At 40.6% G+C, this 22,296-nt stretch overlaps 2 protein-coding genes across 5 annotated transcripts in view; one reads left to right on the top strand and one right to left on the bottom strand.

The window, feature by feature from the left end:
* The window catches only part of Ganc (glucosidase alpha, neutral C), a 54,530-nt gene extending 49,690 nt beyond the window's left edge, over positions 1-4,840 (bottom strand). The window contains exons 1-3 of the mRNA XM_050132748.1: positions 4,693-4,840; positions 3,430-3,492; positions 669-777 (exon numbers count right to left, since the gene is read on the bottom strand). Of these exons, the coding sequence (XP_049988705.1) occupies positions 669-777; positions 3,430-3,492; positions 4,693-4,721 (201 nt within the window). The 5' untranslated portion in view covers positions 4,722-4,840. The remainder of the gene's footprint in view (positions 1-668; positions 778-3,429; positions 3,493-4,692) is intronic.
* An 833-nt stretch (positions 4,841-5,673) lies between these two features.
* The window catches only part of Tmem87a (transmembrane protein 87A), a 52,542-nt gene continuing 35,919 nt past the window's right edge, over positions 5,674-22,296 (top strand). For all 4 annotated transcript variants that reach the window (XR_007590005.1, XM_050131777.1, XM_050131790.1 and 1 more), the window contains exons 1-6: positions 5,674-5,848; positions 7,047-7,107; positions 10,308-10,393; positions 15,332-15,448; positions 17,597-17,650; positions 17,733-17,777. Coding sequence is in view for 3 of the 4 variants with exons in the window: in XM_050131777.1 (XP_049987734.1) it covers positions 5,693-5,848; positions 7,047-7,107; positions 10,308-10,393; positions 15,332-15,448; positions 17,597-17,650; positions 17,733-17,777 (519 nt within the window). In the remaining variant the exon portion in view is untranslated. The remainder of the gene's footprint in view (positions 5,849-7,046; positions 7,108-10,307; positions 10,394-15,331; positions 15,449-17,596; positions 17,651-17,732; positions 17,778-22,296) is intronic.

The following is a 22,296-nucleotide window of genomic DNA, read 5'->3' on the forward strand; positions in this document are numbered from 1 at the left end:
ATGGATCTTTGGCAGAATCTGTCAAAGACAGAAAATTAAAGCTATGTAACACAGGGCAAATGTCTTCCTAGATTTCATTTTCCTTGTTTGATAATTGGGGACAATGCAATGCATGTCTTAAGTGCATTACAAGTTAAAAGTAAATAACACATGTAAAACATCTAGAGAAACGTGATACACAGACAATCTCTCCGTTGATATTCACATTACTACGGAGGTAAGACTGGCTGGATACAGCAGCAGAAGCATGTAATTGTGGCACTTGGGAGACAGAGGAAGGAGGTAGGGAGTTAGAGGAGCCTCAGTCAAATAAAAAGCTGGAGGTCAACTGGGCCGCATGCAGCCCTCCCTCAAAGAGAATTAATATAGGATCTGTGTGTGTGTGTGTGTGTGTATGTGTGTAATATTTCTTCTCTAACAAAGCTACTAAGGCATAGATAGCTGTCATAGAAATAATTTGCCAGGTGGTGGTGGCACACACCTTTAATCCCAGCACTTGGGAGGCAGAGGCAGGTAGATCTCTGTGAGTTCAAGGCCAGCCTGGTCTACAGAGTGAGTTCTAGGACAGCCAGGGATACATTAAAAACCCTGTCTTGAAAAACAAAAACAAAAAGAAATGAATATAGTTCAATCCCAATAAACAAAAGTAAATTGTTCTTCCACCTCACCTTAGTTGCTTCACTGACGATTTGGAAGCTGGTCCTGTCTGGTTCTGTTGTGACTGCATCTAACAATGCCTGGTAGGTGGGGTTCTTGGAGAGCTGCTGTTTCTGCCGTCTACAGATACAGAGTATTGTTCTGATTAGTTTGTCAGCTTGACACAAACTAGAGTCATTTGGAAAGGGGGAACCTTAAATGAGAAGATGCCTCCAACAGACTGGGCTGTAGGCAAGTATGTGGGAGCTTTTTCTTGATTAATTTATGGATGTGGAAAGGTCCAGCCCACCATGGGTGATGCTGCAGGTGATTTAAGAAAGGTAGCTGAGAAAGCGGGGGGGGGGGGGGGGGGGGGGGAGATAATCAGTAAGAAGCACTCCTCCATGGTCTCTGCTTCAGGTTCCTGCACTGAGTTCCTGTCCTGACTTCTCTTGTAGACCAGGCTGGCCTCGAACTCACAGAGGTCTGCCTGCCTCTGCCTCCCAAGTGCTTGGATTAAAGGTGTGCCAGGCTTGATCATGGTCTTTAATCACAGCAATAAAAAGCAATATAAGAACAAAATAATACAGCTATATAAGAACTGCTTGCTACTTGTCTGTATCTAATAGACTATATCATTATGTCAATGTCAGTAAAATTGACTATCAGAGTAAGTGACTGGAACAGACAGTACTGATACTCTTATAAAGTACCAAGAATATATTACTAGTGTTCTAGTAAAATTATCACTAAAATAACATTAATTTCAACATAATACTGCTCAAGAATGGCATCTTGTCTTGTTTATTGAGAAATTGGGACATATTACATATTTCCTTTCTTTTGTATATGTTATGTGTGTGTACATGTACAGGTGTATGTGCCTATATAGGGATATGAACATGTGAGTGGGGGGCCAGGAAACAACCTCAGGTATCATTCCTTAGAGACTGTTCTTTTTATTTTTAAGTCAGTGTCTTTTACTAGCATGGGATTAGGCGAGCAGGCTAGGCTGGCTGCTCAGGAGGGCCTAGAGATCTGTTTGTCTCTGCCTCCCCAGGGCTGGGATTGCAAGTGCTCATGACTGGTAGTTTTATAATATGTTCTAGGGATTAAACTCAGGTCTTGTTGCAAGTACTTCACCTACTAAGCCATTTCCCCATCCCAAACTTGAAAGATAACTTTTATGAGCTCAAATTTTCTCCTCCTTTTCATGAAATGGAACTTTAGTAGTAATTCATGGATTCTTGTGGAAATTCAGTGTGGGCTATTGGTTTAACAAGGTACCTTCCTCTAAAATAACTGTTTTGAGTTAAAACGACATCTTTTTTTCCCCTAGAACAGAGAATGACTGAAATAGAGACTTAAAAATACACGAAACAATTTTTGCTGGGCATGGGGCATAGCACTTTCAATCTCAGGTCAGAAGGCAGAAGCAGGCAGGCTGTTGTCAGTCCAATGCCAGTCAGATCTATAGAGTGAGACGATGTCCAAAATAATAAACAAACAAAAACAAAATTAAACAAACAAACAAAAAATTAATTTACATGATTTCAGGTTCAAAACCATATAAAAATAGGTAAAAATCAGGCTCTTGAACCAACTAATCCACGGATCCCACCAAACTAGACGTTTTAAAAGATGATTTTAAAGGCACTTTTTTCTAGGCTAATATCCTCAAAAATATTAAAGTAAGTATAAAAGATCCCCACAGAGGGAAATATATCAATAGTTAACACATTTCTATTGTATTTACTCTTTGATCCAGTTACCAAATTCCTAGAAATCCTACTTTTTATTGTTGTTCGTTCATTTGTTTTTGCTGTTTTGTTCTCCTTAGTGCTGAGGATCAGGCCTAGAGCCTTGCACAAGATATGGAGTCACATCTCCAGCTCCACTCCTACAAATCACTTGCAGGTATAGAGAATAACATACACATCTCTGCATATGCTAACACTCTCAGAGCAAAAGATTAAAAAGAAGTCACAATCTGAGGCTCTAGCAAATGGGTCTAGAACAAAATAAATTATAGAGCATCTACCCAGTGAGATACCATGAGCACAAAGTAGAGGGAAACGCCCATGTACTGAAGGGGAGCTGTCCCGACTAAATATATAAAGCGGGGGGAGGGGCACACAACAATGCATATAGAAATCTATTTGTAGGTGTAAGGAAAGAGGTGATATAAGAATATATGTATTTGGCCTGGAGGGATGGCTCAGCCGTTAAAGGCTAGGCTCACAACCAAAAATATAAGAGTTCGGTTCCCAGCACCCACGCTGTCCCTCCAGGTATAAAGAAAAAAAAAAGAATATATGTATTTGTGAAAAATACTGGAGGAATAGATAAGAAATTAATAAATATGCTGACTTGAAGGGACAAGATGATGGAGAAGTAGAGGCAGGAGTAATATTTTCAATATGTACCGTATATGATTTTCAAGCCAGGTCAGTGTATTATCTTTGAAAGTGCACATTTTAAGAATATTTTAGCTTTCAAAAATAATACAGGCTGGGTGGTAGTGGTATACACCTTTAATTCCAGCACCTGGGAGGCCAGCCTGGTCTACAGACCAAGTTCCAGGATAGCCAGGGCTACATAAAGAAACCAAGACCAAAAAAAAATACAATTTAAATTATTTAGTAGTAATAAGTATATAAAATGATTCATTAGTTTTCCTAAAGATCATCTTCTTAACACCCCCCCCCCCGCCTGCCCCCATTTCTCAAAAGCTTAGTGGAATTAATTTGGAAATACTGACAGGAATGTTTTCTGGGTGGTCTATTTACTTACCTGTAGAAAGCAATCTTGCTACAGTCTCTGAAAATGGTTTTATCCACAGCTTCATCTTCAACACTAAAGAAGACATTTTAAGAGATACATTTTATATAACATCTGTGAGCTCATTGTTTGTACCTTTCCTAATTATATAGTATAAACTCTTGGAATTTACTCTGCATTGCAAAACTCCATCACTGCTGTCACTTCAGACTTCACGGGACAACAGGATTTATGCAGCAGAACAATATCCTTTTGTAAAACTACCAAACTGAACCAGAGCATCTTCATGGGCTTCGTCTGAAAGCCATGGGAAAAGGGCACTGCCAATTATGAGGCAGGGAGCTTTAAAAATAATAACCACAACACTAAAATCTGAAATCTAAATCCAAAACAGCCAAACGGCCTCCTCGCCTATTTTCAGGGCATTTACTTCCTGAGAGGTTAGACCTGAAGAAGCCATAGACTGCCTAAATGTTCTGCTAAAGTCTAACAGGCAACCACAGACAAGGCTCCACATCCTCTCAGAAAAGTATTTGCCAGCTGCTAAGCATCAGAATAGGAACAAACATAAAAGGCAAAACTGAGGATTCCAACAATAGAGAGATTAATATCCTTTCAAACCAAGTTTCCAGAAGTATTGCATCTGGAATAGAATGTAAAAAGAAGTACACTACTACTTGAATATATATGTATTTCAGTTAGTTAAAACAATTATAAGCTACCAGGCGGAGGGGGAGTGCTGGTTTTGGTAAAGAGGTGTGTCTTCCTGCAACTGCAGTTAGCATGTCCATAAATTTGAAGGAAGCCGAACTATGAAAACGAGCCTGGATAGGCAGAAACACTTAGCCATGCCAAAAAAGTATTTTAGCGTGGTAAAAAATGAAACCCTTCATTAAACTCGGTCTGTTGATACTGCTTTTCTTAATCAAGTGTGTGCAAGCATTAGGAGGCCTTGCAGACTTCGGTTTCCAGTTTTGAAGGAGCTGTGGAGCGGCACAGGAAGAGATGGAACCACCTAAAGGAGGAATGAAGCGCGCTTAAAAGTCACTTTTAAGAGTTTGGAAGACAACCTTTTCACTGTTAAAGTTACCTAACCCTCCTGGAAGTACTTCGAGAGGTTAGCTATTAACATTGCTCAACTCTCCAGCAGAAGCAGGAAAGAAGCACAAAGCGAGTATCAAGCATTCAAGGAAGTGCCATTAAAACGTTAAGTGAAGCTTTCAAAGCTAAGAGGTTGTTTTGGAGTAAGTTCCTCCGGGAGAAATTGGCCTTTACCTGATTTTCTCTTTCTCAGTTGCTTCCATAGCTTCCCTGTTAACTCTGCCTGACTCCTAACTCTCAAGCCACAGCCTCTGACGATCTTTTAAAAGAAGTCAACAAACAGACTTGCTAAATCATGACCCGTACTTCATCACAGTCAAATTTATGGGAAAGAAGAGTCCTCTCCAGGTGTTTAAGGGGCGAGGGACAAATCTTGACTTTTTCTCCGGGAATTTTTCTCAGGCGCAAACCAGAGCGTCTACTGGGAGATACTTGGTAAATACTGGTTGAGAGTGGCCGAGGAGGCGTGCAAGCAGAGAGCCCAAAAAGGTTAAAGTCTAGAGCGTGAGAAACAGGAAGTACCGAGACAGCCCCAGGGTCTGTCTCAGTGACTGTCACCCTGTGAAACCGAAAGCTGCCCCAGTTTCTCTCCACTTTTAGCTTTGAGTGGGGACTGCCGTTTGATCACTGCTGGACGCTGATGTCGCCGGGCAAACTGCTGCAGCTGATCTGCAGTCTTTCGTGGTTAAAGGGGACTTTGAAGCTCATGAACCGCTTCTATTCCAGCCCTGCCAAGTTCCAGGCTCTGCTTCCACAGCTCCACAGCCGAAGAACTACTGCTGGATGTCAATCATGCATCCAGTGCGCGCGCTTCTACAGACTTCTGACCGGCGCCTGACCTTCATCTGGAAAGGATGAGGTGCGGGGGGGAAAAAGCGGGAGGAGCAGAGACTTGAACGCACTAAGTTCCTTTAATAGCAGAAGATCAGAGGGAAGTAGCGGACCTCAAACGCTTCGATAGTTAGCCTTAGGCGACGCTTGGGTTCAGACGTGAGGACGCCTGCGCAGTAGACATAAAGTTTCTGGCGCGCTCTGACGTTCGGAGGGAAGAGCCGTAGTTTCAAGGACCCGGATAATCACGCCCACAGAGCAGAGCCGGAAGAGGGTGCGACAAGCCGGAAGAAGGCGGGACTAGTCAGCCGGAAGGAGGCTCAATGCTTTGGGTAGTCGCTTCATGGCTGTGAAGATGGCGATAGCTGCGTGGCTTCAGGTGTCTCCTGTCGTCTTTCTTCTTTTGGGGGCACAGCCGTTCCCACTGTCGTTTTTTGGTGCAGGACCAGCACCCGTGTTTGCCGCGGATAGATCAAAATGGCACATTCCGATGCCGTCGGTGAGTGTTGGAGTCGCTACTGAGCCTGGAGGGGGATGAGAGGTGGGGCTACGGTGGCCCCCTTGGTCCAGGATGGTTTCAGGAAAGTCGGTTTCCAAAGAGGGTGGGATACCCAGAGTGTGCGGCCAGGGTCTCTCCTGCTTAAGCCAAGAGCAGCGCAGTTTGCCCTAGCTGAGAGGAGTGTCGGAGCCAAGCGGCTTCTCACGGGGAAAGTCAGAACTTTGAGCGCCGAACTTCAGAGAAACTTGATGCACAGGTCCATGGTTTCTCTTTCAGTTAGAATGTCACAAAATCCAGTTACCTAGGCGTAGATGAAAGGGACAGATAAATAGGAGTTCTTAACTCTAGTGTCTTAATTTTAATTCTGTTGTAAAAATATTTCTGCGGATGAGATGGCTTGATTGGGTTTAAACTTCGAAGTGTTTTTGTGATTAGGGGACATAGGGATTTTTTTAAAAATGCGTTTTAACTTGAGAACTGCCAGAATGGAAACTCTCAAATGCAATGTGGCAAGGATAGTCTTTCGTTTGGGTTGTTAACTGATAGGTTGACCTATTCCCCTCCCAGTTTGAAGACCTCATTTGAGTCAGAGTAGTGTTTTGAACCACAAAACCCAGATTTTGGGCAAGAACTGCTTTAAAAACCATTAACTGTTTTGTTGACTTTTTTTGTTTTGCCTTTGTCCTGTTCATTGTACATTTACATCGCAAATTTTGCAGCTTTTACTCATTTTGGCAAAGGTTTTGGGTTTTGAATTATAATTGTCTGTTACTGAAATAATTAGTACTTGGGTCCTTTGAAATTTAAAAGTGAAACTATTCAAAGGTTATTTGAAAGCTGTGGGTGGTGGTTGTTAGGAATGGTTAGTGAGTGAAGAAAAGGAACTGTCCATCTCAGGAGTGCAGGCCTTGGCAATCATGCCCCCTTTGCCCTACGATGATGCTTTCAAGTTAAGTTGAGATTTGTAGCAGCTTCCCATTGATAGTCCCTGCTTTATGACCTGTGGGTAGGAAATCAGGACTACCCTGAGAGGCGAGAGCCAACAGTTTGAATGTGATTGACCTTCACTAAAAGAAAAGGTGGTGTTGTCCTTTTGATTAAGAAAATTAATTTGAATATTTTATAAATTTAGGTATTCATAGTCTGTCTTGAAAATCAAAATGCCTTGATGCTAATTATCTTTTCTTTATCTTTGCAGGGGAAAAATTATTTTAGTTTTGGAAAGATTCTTTTTAGAAATACTACCATCTTGTTGAAATGTGAGTTTTTAAATTGCATTTTTTTTTTGAGCTTATTTTCTACCTTAGTCTGCTTGTGCGTGTGCGCACATGTACGTGTGAATGAATGGATGAACATACACATGTATGCGTGAGTGAACATAATACATGTATGAATACATGTGTATATGCATGTGAAGGCCAGAGCTCAGTTACTTGTGTCTTCCTCACTTCCTGTCTACCCTATTTATTTATTTTTTTTAAGACAAGGTCTCTCTGTCAATCTGGTCCTGATGCTTGTGTGGGAAGCAAACATTTTCCCAACAAAGCCATCTCCCTAGCCCCTTAAAACATTTTAAGTCCATAAATTTAATAGCTTGACACTGTTTAGATACAAACATTTAGTATAACTGAATTCATAATATAAATGACATTCAGAATACTTGTATAAAATTTCGTTTTATTTTGTTTTTCAGTTTACTATGTTATGTATAAATACACGATTATTTGTAGCTTATATTACGTATTTGTATTATATATTACATACTGAATGTATAATCTATTGAATTCATATGTTGACTATAATGCTATACAGAATGTATATATATGTGTGTTTATCTATGAAAATTATGTATATATTTAATTACATTACAGCTGTATTATATTTAATTTTGTTGGTTGATTGCTTGCATCATTTTTAAACCTGTTCTGAGTCAGAAGTATCACTGGTTTTACTCTTGTGTGCTTGTTAGCTGTTTACTGAAAACACGGCCGAGTTTTGTCAGACTGCTGGCTCAGATACTCAGTAGATCTTCTGTTTGCCAAGGGAGTGTTTAAGCTTCCAGGAACAGTTAGTTCAGGGATATTAAGGAAGTTGGGATTGTGTAGAAGAAAACCAGTTTGTCTAGTGAGATGACTGCAGGATCTGGAGCTAAATGTCCCATGTGCACTAAAACTTCCCTTTTAGCTTTGAAATGTTATTTTTGGAATTAAATGTTCATGGGTTGCTCTGTTTTTGAGATAGGGATAAGTACTGTATATCTTCACTGTAATATCTATTTTAATTAATTAATTAATGTTTGCTTTTTGAGACAGGGTCTTTCTAGGTAGCCTTGGCTGTCCTGGAGCTTACTATGTAGACCAGGCTGGCCTGGAACTCATCGAGATCTGATTGCCTCTGCCTCCTAAGTGTTAGTATTCAAGATGTAGGTTATAACTTCCTGATTGCATCTTTTGCTCTGAATGAAAGTAAATTCCTGGGGCTGGAGTGATAGGTCAGTGGTTAAGAGCACTTGTTCTTGCAGAAGACCCAGGTTCAGTTCCCAGTACCCCAGGTGGTGGTTCACAAGTGTTCATAATTCTAGTTCCAGGATGCATATGATATGCAGTCATAGATGTGAGCAGAACATACACATAAAGTAAATAAATCTGAGAAAGTAGATTTCCTAAGTGTAGTCATACTTATTCATGTTACACTTGCAAAATGTAAGGAATCTTTAGTATTTTTTCTTCCTCAGCAGAAATCAAAGAGGAAGGTTTTTTTTTTTTTTTTTTTTTTGGGTTTTTCGAGACAGGGTTTCTCTGTGGTTTTGGGGCCTGTCCTGGAACTAGCTCTTGTAGACCAGGCTGGTCTCGAACTCACAGAGATCCCGGCTCAAAGAGGAAGTTTTAAACATACATATGCACAAAAAAAGCAAATCAGATGCTTAATTACAGAATGTTACTAAGATTTTTTTATTTTTTTTTTGAGACAGAGTTTCTCTNTTTTTTGGGTTTTTCGAGACAGGGTTTCTCTGTGGTTTTGGAGCCTGTCCTGGAACTAGCTCTTGTAGACCAGGCTGGTCTCGAACTCACAGAGATCCCGGCTCAAAGAGGAAGTTTTAATTAGATGTTTTTCTTTTGTTGTGAACAAAAGTAAATTCTTAAATGCAGTCATTTTTATTTTTATTCTTTTGTGTATGTTTTGTTTTTTGTTTGTTTTTTTTTTTTTTTTTTTTTAGAAATAGTCTCATGTAGCTGAAGTTGGTCCTGAATACCTGATCCTCCTGCTCATACCTGCCAAGTGCTAGAATTACAGGCAGCTAGCAGAACCCACTGCCATCATGTTTATTTTTGGTTTGTTTACACAGAGGAGTCTGTAGTATCTTGTCCCGCCTCTCAGGACAGTTGTACCTTCTTACATCTTCAGACTGACGCTTGGGTTCTTTAGAATAATTGTGTTCCACACTATGTGGGGTTTTGTCATGTGTTTATGTACGATGGTGTGTATATGTTCAGGTACAGGTGAGCCTGTGCAGGTCAGAGAAGGATGCCAAGTGTCGTGCTATATCTGTTGGTCTCCACTATTTTCTTTGAGACAGGGTCTCTTGAACCTGGAGCTAGGCTGGTGGAATCAACAAGTCTAGACAGGGCATCATAACAGATCCCTGGGACTGGAGTGGCAGAAGGCCATGAGCTTCCTACCATGTGGTTGCTAGAAACTGAACTCAGTTCTAACTGCTGAGTCATTTCTCCAGCCCCTTTTATGCATTCTTGCTGACTTTCAAGGCTAAGCCATGAGTATTCTCTCAGTGGATCTCTTTAAAACACCATTTAACAATCATGAATATTATGCTATCCCTGATACTGTTATATTGTATTTCTCCAGTAAGATTGTGACCTTTTTTTAAAACGATCTTTGATCATTTGCTTTTCTCCATTCTATTCTTAACCTAACTATTCAGCCTTTGTATATGTGTGTTCTGCTTGGTAAATACTTGAATAATAAAAGCCTAGTTTTAGATTAGGATTGCCTTATCATGCCTAGTTTTTTTTTTCAATATAAGATCAGTGGTTTGGGACATAGAAATAGACCTAAATTTCCAAAAGAGTTAAAGAAAGAAAATGTGCTTAGCTACCGTTTCTGAAGGAGCAGTGATACTATCTAAAGGCTACTTGGGCATCTGAGCACGCTAGCTCACTCCTGTAATCTCAACACTTGGGAGGCTGAGATGGAGGGATGGAAGTGAATTTGAGGCCAGCTTGGGCTGCACAATGAGATCCTGCCTCAAAACAAACACCAAGAAAGAAAGAACAAACACTTCTTTTTGCTTGTATGACTTGATTTCCTTATGTTTAAAGAAGGGATATTGAGTATCTCAGTTTAGGGTGGAAAATAAATAGGCCATAGGTTAATAGAGTTATGCTGGAGGAATGCTTCTTTTGTAATTCTCTTGTATTTACACTTATTTCTTCTTTCATAGTTGATGGAGAGCCTTGTGATCTGTCTTTGAATATAACCTGGTTTCTGAAAAGTGCTGATTGCTACAATGAGATCTATAGCTTCAAGGTAAAGAATTTGAAAATACAGACTTTTCCTGGTACTTAATGATCATCTGACCCCAACCTCTTAACTACGGAAGAAAGAGTAGTGTGTAGTTATGGAACAGCGGAGCTGAAACTGTAGCGCAGTCGGCCCGGTCTGCAGACCATGTCAGCAGTTCTCAGGCTTCCTGTCTCAAAATTCATATCTAAAAACTGTGGCTGGGTCTGGTGGTGCCCGCCTCTAACCCCTGCACTTGGGAGGCAGAGACTGACAGGTCTCCAGGTTTCGGCCAGCCTGGTCTACATAGTGAATTACAGGATAGCCAGGGCTACACAGAAAAACCCTGTCTCAAAGAATAAAAACCAACCAACCAACAAACAAAAAAATTGTGGACTCAAAAAGCCTTTGTTTTTCAATTTTTTTAAACCCTTACGTTTACTGTTAGTGTATTTGCGCATATGAGCCATGGCATGAGTGTGGACGTCAGAGGATAACTTGAGGGGTTCAGTTTTCTCCTTCCACTGTGTAGGCTCTAGGGGTTGAATGCAGTTCGCCAGGCTTGGCAGCAGATTCCTTTACTTGCTGAACAAATTTTTGGTCCTCCACAAGGCTTTTGTTTCTGTGGTTTCCTCTTTTAAAAATTAAAACAAGGCCTAGAGAGATGGCTCAGTGATTAAGAGGACCTGAGTTCAGTTCCCAGTACCCACATGCTAATTTACAACTATCTGTAATTTCACTTCCAGGGTATCCTACTCCCTCTTCTGGTGTCCACAGACAGATACTTGGTGCACAGATTTACATGCAGCAAAAACACCCATACACATAAAATAATAAAATAACTTTTAAAAAGAAGATAAAACAAAATATTAAGATATTTATTATTTTAAAGTAGCAATAACAAACTCATAAGATCTTGTCTCAAAAAAAAAAAAAAAAATCCCAGAAGAGTAGTATTGTTTTGTGATCTTGTTAGATGTCTTTAACTAAAATCTGGCATCACAGAAGACAGATTTTTTTTCTTCCATCTTTATTTATTAAAAAACAAAAAAGAAAAGAAAATCTCCCTTCATTACACACACCAATCCAAGTTCCCACTCCCTCCTGTCCTCCCATTCCCTCCACACACCCTCCCACCTCACCTCACCCGCATCCAGTCCTCAAAGAGGGTAAGGCACATTGCTTTGGGGAAGGTCCAAGGCCCTCCCTACTAGGCTGAGCAAGGTATCCATCCAAAGAGAATAGATTCCCAAAATGCCAGTACATGCTGTAGAGATAAATCCTGGTGCCACTGCCAGTCCAGTGGTTTCTCAGCCTGCCCCAGCCACGCAACTGTCAACCACAATCAGAGGGACTAGTTTGGACCTATGCTTGTTCCTTCCTAGTCTGGCTGGAGTTGGTGAGCTCCCATTAGCTCAGGTAGACTGTTTCAGTGGGTGAACCATCATGGTCTTGACCTCTTTGTTCATATTCTCATTCCTCCCACTCTTCAGGCAGCTAGATTTTTGTGCTTTGTTCTTTACTTAGTCCTGAAATAAATTGCTTGAAATATTTGTTGAAAAAAATCTGAATTTATAAAGATACATGGTTAGAAAAGTGAATGGTATTTTAATGACCTTTTACGTAGTTGTTTTATGCCACAGCGTTTTATTGGCCTTTCTTAAAGGTTAATTGTAATGCAGAAATAAAATTCTATTAATGAATTGAATAAGTGTTTTTAAAAATCTGCAGTGATTAAAGGACCAACCTTTGGGGAGATTTTCCCCTCCCTGTAATTCTTGTCCACAGAGCTACTGAAATTTCCTGGACATGAAGCTGTATCTTTCTGTTCCATTCCCTAGCAGTAAAGTGTCTTTTGTAATAATAAAAAAAAGAAATCCTAGTAATGAACTTTTTATAATATAAGTTGTTGTACTTTTAAAGATTTTATTTTTAGTTTATATGTATAGGTGTTTTGCCATTGTGTATGTCTGTGTACCTCATGTGTGCAGTACTCTTGAAGGCCAGAAGAGGGCACCAGATCCTCTAGAACAAAAGTTTCAGACAGCTGTGAGTTTGCATGTGGGTTTTGGGTTTTGAATCTGGGTCCTTCGGAAGATCAGCCAGTACTCGTAACTGCTGAGCTCTGCTCTGCCTGATTTTATGTTTGCTGGGGATATAACCCAGGGCTTCATTCATGCTAGGTAAACCCTGCCAACTAAGCTCCATCCCCAGCTTCCCTATTGAAGTTTTATAGGAGCGTTTGAGTTTGACCGAGTTCATTATATAACATTGGCATGAATCTCAGTGTTAAGAGCTTATATTGATCTATATTGCTCTTGCAAAGGACTTGAATTTTGTTTTCGGCAAATAGTCATACTACACAAAACCACCATAATTCTAACTCCAGGAAATCTAAAACCCTAGTTTCCATGGCGCTTCCAGATCTACACATGGTTACAGATATTTCACCATACACACACACACACATGCACGCACGCACACAAATATGTACACAAATACACATATATAAATACATATACATATATCTTGTCTTCACAAGACATACAAATAGTTATTTTGGATTGCTACAAGATAAAAGTATGGAGAAGGGCTGGAGAGATGGCTCCACAGTCAAGAATATAGTATGCACTGCTCTTACAGAGGCCCTGAGTTCGTTTCTAGCATCCACCGAGCTCACAAACTGCCTGTGACCCCAGCTTCAGAGGATCCAAGGCTTCCGGGGGCATCATGTGTACAAAACCATACACAGGCACACACATATGTACACATAATTGTTTTTAAAGTATGGAGATGGTAACATGATAATTTTTTATGACTATCAGAAATGGGTTATGATTGGCAACAACAGCTTTACATCCTAAGCTTATGAGCATAAATTATCTTTTTATAGATTTTGTTAATTTGATCAAATAACCGTGAGGTTAAAAAACGTTTCTATCTGAAAATTTACTAGTCTTCCCAGAATTGTTAGAGAATTACCTTTTTGTGAGTCAGGCTATAATTCTGTACCTTATTTTAAAGATTTGTTTATTTATTTGTGTGTGTGCTTACACATGTGTTTATGCCCGGGAGAGTGTCATACTTCTGGAGCTAGACTTAGAGGCTGCTGTGAGCCACTCGGTATGTGTCCTGGGAACCAAATGTGGGTTTTCTGGAACAACAGAAAATATACTTGCCCCAGAATTCTGTTCTGTAGAGTTTAATTTTAGATTCTTCTTTTAAAATATTGTGTGTCAGAGGACAACCTGTGAGCGTCAGTTCTCCACCTCTACCCCATAGGCTCTGGGGCCTGAACCCAGGCCATCATGTGTGGTGGCAAAAGTCTTACTGCTGAGCCATCTAACTAGTCTCCTCTTACCATTACTATCAGTCTAACTGCTGAGCCATCTAACTAGTCTCCTCTTACCATTACTATCAGTCTAACTGCTGAGCCATCTAACTAGTCTCCTCTTACCATTACTATCAGTCTAACTGCTGAGCCATCTAACTAGTCTCCTCTTACCATTACTATCAGTCTAACTGCTGAGCCATCTAACTAGTCTCCTCTTACCGTTACTGTCGTTTTTGTTGTCAGGTTCTTTAGTCAGCAAGGACACGGCACCAACCCTCTCTAGGCATGATTTGTAAAAATATTTTTTTTTGGATTTATTTGCTTTACTGTTTTATGTATATGAATGTTTTACCTACATGTATGTACACCACGTGCATGCCTGGTGTCTGAGGGGTCAGAGAGTGTCAGATCCCCTGGGACTGGAGTTACAGACAATTGTGTGCTTCAGGTGGGTGCTAGGAACTGAACCTGGCTCTTCTGCAAGAGCCACAAGTAATTTTTAACCACTGAGCCAACTCTCCAGTGCCACAGGCATGATATTTATCTTGAAAAAGGACATATGCTAATGTTTTTAGAACTGCAGAAAGCAACACTGAAGAGCAGACCGAGCTTATGGTTTCCTGTGATAGGGAGCTGGACACCATCTGTTCTTTTATAAGACGAGGCAAATATGGGGAAATTGCATTTTCTCATTATCTTGATCTGAATTTGTTTTTTGCCCTTCACTGCCAGATGCAGAGACCAGCCTAATTTTAGATTCTTGAATATTCTTATATAGTCTTTAAAGTGTGCTTGCACATGTGTGTGTGCGTGCACACACGCATGCATGTGTGTGTGTGTGTGTGTGCGTGTGTCCCAGCACACTGTGGAGGAGGTTAGAAGGAAGCTTTTAGGAGTTGGCTCTCCTTCCACCGTGGATTCTAGGGATTGAGCTCAGGTTGTCACACATTCCCTTCTGAGCCATCTTGCTAGCCATCATGTAATCTTTCATGAGAGAGAGCGAGAGGGAGAGAATGTATGTGTATGTGCACTGGTGTGCCTGTGCATATCCAGGCTTATGTGTGCAGGCTAAAAGACAGATTCAGGTGTTGTTCATATGTCCTCCACCTTGTGTTTTCAAAATAAGGTCTGTCGTTGGCCTGGATCTCATCAAGCAGGCTAGACTGGCTGGCCAACCATTGAGCCCCAGGACCCTGTCTGTCTCCACCTCTCATACACTAGGGTTGCAAGGACTGCCCTCTACACCCAGCTTGTTTTATATAGGTTCTGAAGATCGACGTCCCGGTTTGGTTTTGTGCTTTTTTTTTTTTTTGATTTTCGAGACAGGGTTTCTCCGTAGGTTTTTGGTTCCTGTCCTGGAACTAGCTCTTGTAGTCCAGGCTGGCCTCAAACTCACAGAGATCCGCCCGCCTCTGCCTCCCGAGTGCTGGGATTAAAGGCGTGTGCCACCACCGCCCTGCTTGGTTTTGTGCTTTTAAGACAAGAACTTTATGCACTGAGCCATGTCCCCAGGCCTCTCCTATTGGTTTTTAAAGTGGCAGTTTTATTTTACTACAGTTTGATTCTTTGTTGTCTTCTAACCTGATTTGCAACAGGTGAGCTAAAACTTTGTATCTTCCTTATTTTTCTAGGCAACTGAAGTAGACACATATTTGGAAAAAAATCTCAAGGACAAAAAAGGCTTATCTGGGAGATACCAAACGTCATCAAAATTATTTCAGAACTGTAGTGAACTCTATAAAGCCCAGGTAACCTCTGACAGTGGTTGGAAGAAAATAGACGAGGTGAAAAAAAGTAATGTCTGAATGTCTCCTATGGCCATTGTTTATATGATAGATCGTTCCTCTAGAAGAGATCTTAATCCTATTAAGAAGATCACTGTGATCTATCTGTGTCATCAGCAGATTCTTATGAAAGTTACGTTGCTGTATTTCTTAATGTTGGATTGCGTAGCTTCGAGTTCATTCATGCTGTGCAGTTACCACTGTCCCTTGTCACTGTCGTCCTGCTAACCTGAACTCGGTACTCATTCAGGAGTCAGTCATCTCCTCCTGCTCCTCATTATCTACTATTCTGCCTCATCCCTCTATGAATGTGACAATCCTGGATACTTCATAGAGCATTTGAGTTTTTGATCTTTTTGATACGGACTTTGTGTTTTCTAGGATCTTCTGTGTTATAGCATGTACCCAAACTTGATCCCCTTTTAGGGCTAAATTCTGTTATATGTACATAGCACATTTTACTTATCTACTCCTCTGTTAATGGTCATTTAGCAAAACAAATTTTAATTCTCTTATTTAGTTGATATGTCTTCAGATAATCAGAAGTTTTAGATTCTATAATATATCTTAAAGGGCATTGCTACTTTATGATTGAATTTTACACCTTTGTGTAAAGAAGAGTGAATAATATATAGAGAGGTAAATAATAACATGATTCTACATTTATTAATGCTTACATAAATATGTAATCTCATAAATGCTATTTTTATTTAAATTCTATTTTTTAAAGTTTGTGAACTTTGTGTGTGTGTCTATATAAGCCTATACTGTGTATGTTGGTGCGCTTGTCCATACATGTGCATGTAGAGGCCAGAGATTGACATCAGGCTGTCTTCATTCACTTCTCTACCTTATTTCATATAATTTTACTGTATTTTTTGAGACAGTATTGCTCATTGTACCTAGCACTTGCTACTTTAGGTAGATGGGGATCTACTTGTCTGTGCTTCCCCCATCCTGGGGTTACATACTACGTCACCATGCTTGGCTTTGTATGTAGTTGCTGAATCTCCAAACTGGGGTCCTCATGCTTGAGCATCAAGCACTTTTCCCACTGAGCTATTGCCCAGGCCTGAAATTCATTTTTTGTCCTTTAGAAACAGGAGCTAACACGGTATTTGGATGGAAGATTTTAAAGTGTGTAGAAAAGCTTTAGAGGTATTGAAAAGTTACTGTTATTGGGGTTTTGTTGTTGTTGTGTGTTCTGTTTTCGAGGCAGGTTTTTCTCTGTGTAGCTCTTGCTGTCCTGGAGCTCACTCTGTAGACCAGGCTGCCCTCACAGAGAACCTCCTGCCTCTACCTCCTGAGTGCTGGGTTTAAAGGCGTGCTCCACCACCTCAGGTAGTTCTTGTTACTGTTAACAGCGGCTTCACTCTGTCTTTGTTGCATTTGCTTAGATATGTTTAGCAAACTGCTGTACTACTGTACATATAGTTCTTCAGAGGTAGGTTTTCTGTTCAGTCACTAAAGTAATGGGTAGAAGATTGTAGTTAAATAACAGATAAATGAATGAAGTAATTGATAAATTGTGAGTTTTGTCTTAGTTTAGACTTTATGGAGTAAGTAGGAAAAGAGAAGTTTAAAAATGGTTCAAAATTGATGGCAAACAGAAGAAACTGTGACATTGAGTAATTTATTATCCTTTCTTTAAATTCATTCCTTCAACTGGAAGGGTTGGTTGGATTTGATTGTAAAAAGCTACTTGCTGCATCTTGTTACTCTCAGGTCTGCTGTCACCTTTCCAGAGTCATAGGGGACACTCTCTTCCAGTCTATTGTACAATTCATTTACCGAGGAAGGAAAATACCTCAACTACTGATGATTTTAAGCTTCGTTTTGTTGATTTGAATGAGAGGGACTCTGCTGCCCTTCTCTGCTCCACACATGTGGCTTCTGTCAAAGGCTTTGGCATTCTGGGTTACCTTCCGTGTGGAAAAACTAGGGCCAGTTGGGGTCATGTTATGCTTAGCAGGGTTTTCTTGTTTGTAATTAATTGCAAGTTTTGTTGTCTGTTGATGCTGTTACTATTTTTTTAACTGTATTATATGTTTTTCATGAACCATTTCTAGGTATTTTGAACTTTTACTAAAAAAATATTTAATTTTTTTATAGAGCTTTTCTGGGGATCTTATGCATCGACTCCCTCTTTTAGGAGAAAAACAGGAGGTAATTATTTTTCCTTACATATTTCTGAGAACAATGTAAAAACTGTGAAGTAATTTTCTGTCTTCTTTTTTCTTAATTGAAGGCTAAGGAGAATGGAACAAATCTTACCTTTACAGGGGACAAAACTGTAAGTATTTGGGCATTTGGGGCATTAGCATGTATGTTTGATGTTCAAATAGTTTTCTTTTGGTATTGTAACATTTAAGATGGAAATCAAGACCAGAAACTGCACACCAAAATGGTGGTAATCGTTGTTTCTAGATTATACTATGAATGGTTTTTATTCTTTGTATTTTCTAGAATTTTTTTGAACTTATTGATTCTCTGAACTTCACATCCTGCATCGTGATCCTATTATCTACTTATTCTTTCCTATTCACTTTCTACCCTTGCAACCCTCCCTCCAATAAAATAAATAAAGTTAAAATCAACAAAAGCCAAGCGGTGGTGGTACACACCTTTAATCACAGCCCTTGGGAGGCAGAGGCAGGTGGGTCTCTGTGAGTTTGAGGCCAGCCTGCTCTACAGAGTGAGTTCCAGGACACAGGAGTGCTTCACAGAGAAATCCTTTCTTGGAAAACAAACAAACAAACAAACACCTCCCCCCCCCCAAAAAAAAACAAGCAAGCAAACAAAAAAAAGAACATGAAAGCTGTAGTGTGACACCGTGGTTCACAGTGTCCCCTTCAGTCCACACATCTTTACCTGTAAGTGTTCACTGCAATGACTTCCACCCTCAGTACTAGGCCCTCACTGAGCCTCCTCTTGGATATCCTGCTGTTGCCTTGTGTCCTGGAGACCCTTCACATGCTCCAGCAGTTCATGGATGAGGCGGATGTTGGGGTGGGGCAACTTAGAGCCCTAGTTCTGGGCCTGGATGGTAGCTGGGTTAGATCCCTTATTGCCACCCAGGGCGAGCTCTCCAGCACTGCCCAAGCTAACTCGCCCACTGCAGCAGGCAGCAAGGAGTGGGGCCATTTCTCCTGCTCCCACAGTCTCGGGCCAGCTCACCTGCACCCACACCTCCAGGCTCAGCTCTACTGTTTTGCTCAGATGAGGTACAGGTCTCACTCTCTCGAGTGCTGCAGTTGGTGAGGTGCAGGGCCATCTCTCCTGCCTGAGATTTTCTTTTTCCTTTTTTTAAACAACATAACCTGTATCACTTTGGGAATCCTTCCCCTCTGCCAATAAATATTTGTAAACAAGAAGAAACTAGTTCAAAGAAATTTAAACTGAGTCAGAAATTAATTGGAAGAAACTTTAGAAAATTGAAGTAAAACCAAAATCTAGTTACGCTTTTTATATTACAGTTGTGTGAGGCTCATCCATAACTATTTCCTGGGGCCGGAAGAGATTACTCTGTAATTAAGAGCAATACTGCCCTTCCAGAGGCCCCAAGTTATTTTTGGTTCCCAGTACCTGGCTGAGCTGGCTCACAACTCCCTGTAACTCTAGCCCCAGTTACTCCTTTCTGACCTCTGCTGGCCTATACTGGTAACTGCACACACTTGGCCACAGACACATAAGATTTTTCAAAAAAGAAATATATAGCTAATTTCCTTAAAAACATTTTAGGGGGGGCTGGAGAGATGGCTCAGAGGTTAAGAGCACTGGCTGCTCTTCCAAAGGTCCTGAGTTCAATTCCCAGCAACCACATGGTGGCTCACGGCCATCTGTACTGAGATCTGGCGCCCTCCTCTGGCCATGTGGGCATACATTGAGGCAGAATGTTGTATACATAATAAATAAAGAAATCTTTAAAAAAAAAAACATTTTAGGTAACCATTTTAGATCATGTTTTTCATGGAACTATTTTTATTTTTATTTTAGGTTTTTATTTATTTTTGGTTTCTTCACTTCACGAAATATGACTGACTATATAGCCCAAGCAAGCCTCCTAAGTACTGGGGTTACAAGGCCTGGGCCACATTCCTGGCTTATGTTTCTAGTTTTGTGACAGTTTTATTAAGACATACTACATATCACACATTTGTCCTTTAAAGCGTGACATTTGGAGGGCTTTAGTGTGTTGAAAAATCACGCAACCCCCAGCTGCTGGCTTCTTGTTCCACTTCTCCCTTCCCTGAGTCTCTCTGTTCTCAGCACTAAACTTCCATATCCTGGGGTTTGTCTCTTTGAGGCATTTTTTTTTTTTAAAATGGGGATATATACCTTTAATTCCAGAACTTGGGAGACAGAGGCAGGTGGATTTCTGTGAGTCTATGAGCCTGAGGTCAGCCTTGACTTTGAGGCATTTTGTATGATGGAATCTTATAATACATTATTATGTGTGTGACTTCTTTCCCAGTTTAATAATTTTTTTCCTTAACCCTTCTTCCTGCCTGCTTCAAGCACTGAGACTGCCCGGGTTGAGTGGTGGGAGCCTTCTCAGCTCTCTCCTGGGCCTGTGCATAGCCCTGTACATGTGTGTGCTGTCTGGATTTTCTGGAATGGTTGAGAGTTCAGACTCCACACAAAGACCCCATTCTGCAAATTTTTCCTTTAAGGTTCTGTTCGGCTTCTTGATGCGCATAGCTGTTCGTGTCCCACCAGGCTGCGGCTGTTGTTAGTAACTGCTCGAGTGTGTTGACAGCTGTCATAACGCTGAGTAGTTCTGAGTCAGGTCAGAAAGAACCCCGTAGATTAGAGGGGTTTAGTAAACTGCCAGTCATCTCAAGTAAATAATCTTATCAGGGACCTCTAAACCTGTTTTGCCTTTTCTTATGGCTGCCATATAGTTGATTATAACTTGAAAAAATGAATAGGACAGGGCATGCTGACATACACCTTAATCCCAACATTCAGAGGCAGGCAGGTCTCTAGAGTTCCAGGGCAGCCTGGTCTATATAATATTCCCTGCTTATGTTGTGTATCCTGTTGGTTTTGACAGCTATACAATGGCATTCCCACCATGATGCTATTATACAGAGTAGCTTCTGCTCTAAAATCCCTGTTCTCTGCCTTTCATCTCTCTATCCTTCCTAAACCCTGACAACCACTGATTTTTTTTTTTTTTTTACTGCTTATAAGCATTTTCTAGATATCATCTGATTGTAGTCAGATCACTATGTTGGCTTCTCCATAGTATGCATTTGAAGTTCTTTTATATTTTCTGGTGGTTAGATAACTCATTTCTTTTTTCATTGTTTGGTTGTATTACTGTTTGGTATTCATTCACCTATTGAAGGGCATCTTGATTGCTTTTAAGTTCTAATTATAAACATTTGTATGGGGGTTTTGTGTGGATAGAGATCTTTGGTTTATTTAGGTGGATGAAAAGAAGCATACTTGATGATTGTATGGTAAAGGTGTGTTTGGTTTTATAATAATCCTTATGGTTTATTACTTGACTGAAGATATAATGTGTTAGAGACAGAATTATCCATATAGTATCTCTTTCTCAGAGCATCTGTGTTTAGATTATGACATGCATCGTTCATATTCTGTTAGATGGGGGAGGGGTGTATATGTCATGGTGCACAACTGAAAGTCAGAGGAGAGCTCTGTGAAGCTAGGTTTCTCCCCCACTTTTGTATGGGCTCTGGGGATCAAAATGAGGCCACCAGGTGTCTGAAGCAGGCTCTTTACTGGTTGAGCCATACTGAAGAAAGAAGCTCCTGCATTGCAATGATAGAATGCTATGGTGTTTCGAATCACTCTTGCTCACAAGATCAGGCAGGATAATGGCAACTTCCAGTCCTTGATAAGTTTGCTGGTGCCAAAAATATAAATCTAGAATTTACTCAAGAGTCGTGACTGTGATTTTTGTCTGGCGAATCTGGTTAAGGACTTGCCTGTATGCTGTCTGACTCGGCATTCCCAAAGCTGAGTGGCGTCCTGGTTGAGTTTGCCAAGTATATTTAGGGTCAAAAGTTCTGGGTTGCAGCACCATAGGAAAAGTGGGCAAAGAAAAGATAAGACCACAAAACCTGGAAAGAACAAGGCTAAAGGGGATAGTGGGAGGAGACAAGCTTTGCAAAGCTCTTGTGTGCTAGAGCAGGACATGTGCTTTGAGGAGACTATAACTAGCTTTCGTGCCTGCTGGTTACAGTGAAGTGAAGACTTGCTCCAGTCTGAAAGGACTAGGACTGGACCTTTTCTCTTTACCTTTTTATTTAGCTCCTGATGTTTTAGGAAATCTTGTTAAAATAGTAGCCAGCTACTCCGCTACAGAAACACAGATTTGGTGGTGGCTGTAGCTCAGTGGTAGAATGCTCACCCGGCATCTGTGAGGTGCTAAATTCAGCCTCCAGAACTGAAAACAATGAAAGGAAGGAGTCAGGCAGGCATATAAACAAACGCAGGCGCTGTTAGCCACACAGGACAAAGTATATAGAATTTACAAAAATATTTCAGAAAAGCCACTTCAGAACACCCACCACCTCCAACCTCCCACATCAGTGAAGGGCCAGGATCTTCTTTCATCCTCAATGTTCTGTTTTCAATAAACTGTGAGTGATGCCAAGAAAGAAAATGGCAAGTTTAAATGGGATTTTTAGAAAGCTTTTGAAGACATTTACACGTTAGATGAAGGAAAGACTTTGAACTTTTAAAATGTGCTCAAAAGAATGAAAGGAAAGAATGAACAAAATACAAAGGAAACCAGGAAGAAGCAGATACAAGTTCTAAAAAGAAGTAAGTAGGAA

The sequence above is a fragment of the Alexandromys fortis genome, unplaced genomic scaffold (genome assembly GCF_014885135.2).
Source record: "Alexandromys fortis isolate MF-2015 unplaced genomic scaffold, M_Fortis_MF-2015_v1.1 scaffold_6, whole genome shotgun sequence".
Lineage (NCBI taxonomy): Eukaryota > Metazoa > Chordata > Mammalia > Rodentia > Cricetidae > Alexandromys > Alexandromys fortis.